Below are 4,985 nucleotides of genomic sequence, written 5' to 3'. Positions count from 1 at the left end.
TTATTTCCCCACTACAGAATAAAAAGCAAGATATTGTATGTTAGAATTTAAGACAAAAATCCATAATATAAAACCAGTTATAACCAACTCAGTAGTTGGTACATTCTTCAGGAACACATTGAAAGTAACATACTGTTACATAAATTAACTCTGACATAACTTCCTGGCATTCCTTGGATACAGCAGTTGTTTCTAAAAGGCAGATCTTTGTATAGTAAGAACTATCTAACTAATTCTTAAGTGCTTTTAAGTATTTTTAGAAGAAAAATCTCTAGATAGTTTTTTTTTTTTTTTTTTTTAAGTATATTGGGGAATACGGGGTCTTTCGAAATAATTTGAGGGAATAATCCTAAAATGTTTACCAAGTACTATAACTTTTTCAGGTTTCTGGAAATTTGCACGTGGCTACCTAAGTTCTTTTCATATTAGTATGTATACCCTTAACTTTCATTTCTAATATACCCTTGAAGTAGTAGTTTTTCTTATTAATACCTAATAGCATAGTGGCTAAGACACTTGCCTGCTAACCAGACGGCTGGCGGTTCAAACCCACCAGCCACTCCTCGAAAGGAAGGTTGGGCAATCCTACTTCCGTAGTGATACTGCCTCGGAAACCCAAGGAGGGGTCGCTATGAGTCGGGTTTGACTCGACGGCAAACAACAACAACAATAGGTTTATAGTTTTTCTTTATTGCTATAGGACTCTTCTTATTTTCTTGTTGATTTTTTTATTTGTGAAAGCCAGTCTTCATGGTCTTCCATACCCAGTATGGTGAATGGAGAAGAAAACATTATGAGTGTGCTTTCTCTCAAGGCATATAGTATTTGAATATGTACTAGCGTTTCGAGGAGTTGAATATTTCTATTTACAAGCAGCTATAATCAGAAAGATGATGACCCGCAGAGTGAAGTGTTTTCTGTTTTGAATTATAAGGAGATACAAGGGGGTTCTTAAGACCAAAACTTAATTAACAATCTTTAGGAACTGAGAAAACTATAATGTAAACTGTTTTTTTTTTTTTAAAAAACTACAGAAGTTAATACTTTATTTGTATCTCACAGCAAAAGTTCAGACAGACCCTCCCTCAGTTCCAATATGTGACCTGTATCCTAACGGTGTATTTCCCAAAGGACAAGAGTGCGAGTACCCACCCACACAAGATGGGTAAGGATCATAAAGTAAATTCAAATTTGACTTTTGAAAAGTTGTAGCTTAGTAATAAAACAAGTTTGATTTTTCTCAAGTCTTTTTTGCTCCACTAACTTAAAGCTTGTGAATTTGTTACAGAGAAAATACAGTAGAAGCCCTCTTACCCAAAATGATTGGGACCAGTAGTAAGTAAATTGGCTAATCAAAAAGAATAGGGATCACTAAAAATGAAAATCTTTATAGCTAAACATTAAAACAAATTTGTTATATTTATTCAATATTCTTGATATTTGAGCATAAACTTTCCTCAGTGTTCCACTGTTTTTTGCTCTTCCATAAACTGAATCCATAATGTATTGTCCATGATTGCCAAGTTGGGTTTCTATAAAGAGGAACAGAAACTGAGTAATATAGAGACTGATGCCTACATCTTTATAATTTTTTTTTTTTAATTTATATTTTTTATCTACACATAATTTGACAGAAGTACTTTTTGGTGACATTCCTTAATTGAGACTTTTTAAAACAGTCAATTTAATTTTCATAGGAACAGTTCTTATTATGTAATGCATAATTATAGTACACAGTTGTAGTAACAAGTATAGATGGTGTAAACAGGTGTGAGAAACAAATTCATCTGATTCTTGAAAGTCTTCTGAAAGTAACACCTTTCAGCTGGTGAGCAGAATCTCATAGAGACACTATACGAGTGGTTATAAGACTGGAAGCTGGGACCAAACTATCTGCATTTCAGTCCCAACTCTAACACTTACTAGCTTTGTGACTTGGACAGGTAATTTATCATATCTGTGCTTTCATTTCTTCATCTATAAAATGGGTACTTACAGGCTTGTTGTGGGGAAAAAAAAAAAATACTTATATATATGTAAAGCGCAAGAGTGGCAGCCACATTGCAAGCATTGTTAGCTATTTCTGTGATGTTAATTATTATCATTCAAAATAGTAGCCTGTTATCCATTAATATTTAGAATTCCATGGGCATTAATTGGCATATTTTACAGAGGGAATCAGGAGCATTGATTAATACGGTGGTTGCAATAGTTGGTTAAGAAAGCTTCTACTGTAGTGTTATTTTATAAGGCTATAAAGACATTGTTTTTCTCCAAACATAGAAAAGAACATACATGACTGTTTATGTAAGAAGGTGTGTTCTGCTCATTGTTTTTCACTGTTTTACAAAAACGAAATCATAGGCAAACTTTCTTCTATCTTGCTTTTCTCATTTAATGTTACTGCTTGGAAGTCCCTCCAAATCAACCAGTATAGCTCTAATAGTCCTTTGAATAACTTCATAGTATTCCATGGTGTGAATATACCGTACTTTGTTCAACCGTTCCCTGGTTGATGGGCACTTGTCTCCATTATGTTTTGCTACTGTAAACCATTCTGCAATAATTAATTTCTATTTGTATGTATCCTCATATACTAAGGAGCTCTAGTGGCACAGTGGTTAAGGCATTTGGCTATTAAATGAAAGACTGGTAGTTTGAACCCACCAGCTGCTCCACAAGAGATAGATGAGGCAGTTTGCTTCTGTAAAGATTTATAGGCATAGAAACCCTGTGGGGCAGTTTTACTCCATCCTATAGGGTCTCTGTGAGTTGGAATCAACTCATAGCCTCATGGTGGTGGGTTTGGTTGTGGTATCCTTATGTACTGGCAGTTTCATTTTTATGTGATAGTTTTCAGACATGGGATTGCTATATCAAAGAATATATCAGTAGTTTGTTTCACAGACTACTAGTGGTTTTGAGCATCTTTTGATTGTTGGCTTTGTTTATGGTATCTTTTCCTCATCCAGAAGTTTTTCTGGATTATTTATTCTGCTCCACTAATCTATTTCCCATTCCCCTGCTGCTACTATTTTGATTTGATTTCAGAGACAGGATAAAACATTCTTATATTTTGGTAAGGCAAGTCATTCTCCCTTTCAAACACACTCAGCCACAGTTCTTTTTTTATACTTTTCTTGGCTGTTTTCAGTCATAGTCACACACACACACACACACACACACACACAACCAGAGAGAGAGAAATGCCCTTGTGGAATTCTGATTGAAATTTTACCACATTCTTTTATCTATTGTCATGGTGTATTTTTCCATTTATTCAGATTTTTTCCCCTCAGGTAGATCCTGTCTCTTTCTTGTTAAATTTATTCTTCAGTGTGTTAGGGGTTTTGTCAGTTGATGTGAATGAGATATTTTAATTCCCATTTCCATTTCTGGATGCTTATTGGTAGAGTGGAGGAAAGCATTGATTTCTTACACTTGTTGACAGATGATTAATATTTTCAAAATAGATTTACACTACAAAATAGTTTTACAATCCCTTTGTAAATTTGTCTCCATGTCAGTAAAGAAACCCACAGTATTTCTAATGGCTGAATAATAGTGTATGTATATACCATACATAGAGACTCTGAAATTTGCTCTTAAGTATAGAGCAGCTAAAGCAAATGGAAGAAATGCTGAAATGAAAGAACTGAACAGATTTCAAAGGGCAGCTTGAAAAGACAAAGTAAAGTATTCTAATGAAATGTGCAAAGACCTGGAGTTAGAAAACTGAAAGGGAAGAACATGCTCAGCATTTCTGAAGCTGTAAGAACTGAAGAAAAAGTTCAAGTCTCAAGTTGCAGTGTTGAAAGATTCTGTGGGCAAAATATTGTATGATGCATGAAGCATGAAGAGAAGATGGAAGAAATACACAAAGTCACTGCATAAAAAAGAACTGGTTGATGTACAGCTAGTTCAAGAGGTAGCATATGATCAAGAACTAATGGTATCAAAGGAATTAGTGAAAAACAAGGATCCAGGAATTGACATAATACCTATTGAGATGTTTCAACAAATGGATGCAGTGCTGGAGGCGCTTACTTGTTTATGCCAAGTAATTTGGAAGATAGCTACCTGGTGGTTCTGGTTACCTAGTACTGCTCTGACGAGAAAATACCACAAATGAGATGGCTTGAACAAATAGGAGTTTATTCTCTTACAGTTCGGGAGGCTGGAAGTCCAAGTTCCAAGCTCTAGGGGCTGGGTGAAAGCCCCTTGACCTTGGGCTTCAGCTCTGCCTCTTGCTTCCTGGACCACTGAAGCTAGAGGCATCTCTTCACTTAGGCAGCTACTGGCTGCTGAGGCTAACAAGCCCAAGGTTGACAAATAAAACGGCACAGTCCCAATGTTACCAAACCACACAGCAGGCCATTAATTCAAGTCCATCGAAAGTTCCAAGATCGGCAGAGCATGGCAGGCTGCTAAACAACGACACAGCTACTTGCAGGGTTCAAGCATGCCATAAGCTAGAGACCATTCCCAAAGCTGTTTCTTATATATGGGAAGCAGACCACATGATTCCACCATGGTGTTGATTACCAGTCTCATGGGGAATTCTGCATCCAGATGCCCAGCCAGTAAACCAAGCCTAGCCAAGTTGACACACAAACTTAACCACCACACTGGCCAACTGACTGGAAGAGATCAATATTTGTACTCATTCTAAAGAAAGGTGATCGAACAGAATGTGGAAATCATCAAACAGTATCATTAATATCACACACAAGTAAAATTTTGCTGAAGATAATTCAGACATGGTTGCTGTAGTATATTGACAAGTATTTTATTTTTTTTTTTGGTAGCTATTGTAAATGGTATTGATTTCCTTATTTCTTTTTCAGCAATCTCTTTGCTGGTGCACAGGAATCCAATTGATTTTTGGACAGTAATCTTGTATCCTGCCATAATGCTAAATCTCTCAATTCATTCCAGTAGATTTTTGACTGAGTCTCTTGGGTTTTCTAGGTATAGGATCATAT

General features: G+C 35.9%; 1 protein-coding gene across 1 annotated transcript in view; it reads left to right on the top strand.

Annotated features, from left to right (window-relative positions):
- Positions 1 to 4,985, top strand: part of METAP2 (methionyl aminopeptidase 2) — a 44,153-nt gene that overhangs the window by 11,689 nt on the left and 27,479 nt on the right. The window contains exon 4 of the mRNA XM_007949762.1: positions 1,063 to 1,165. Within this exon, the coding sequence (XP_007947953.1) occupies positions 1,063 to 1,165 (103 nt within the window). The remainder of the gene's footprint in view (positions 1 to 1,062; positions 1,166 to 4,985) is intronic.

The sequence above is a fragment of the Orycteropus afer genome, unplaced genomic scaffold (assembly GCF_000298275.1).
Source record: "Orycteropus afer afer isolate SDZICR_OR568_19922 unplaced genomic scaffold, OryAfe1.0 scaffold00253, whole genome shotgun sequence".
NCBI classification, from domain to species: Eukaryota; Metazoa; Chordata; class Mammalia; order Tubulidentata; family Orycteropodidae; genus Orycteropus; species Orycteropus afer.
This window is presented reverse-complemented; position numbering and strand designations above follow the sequence as displayed.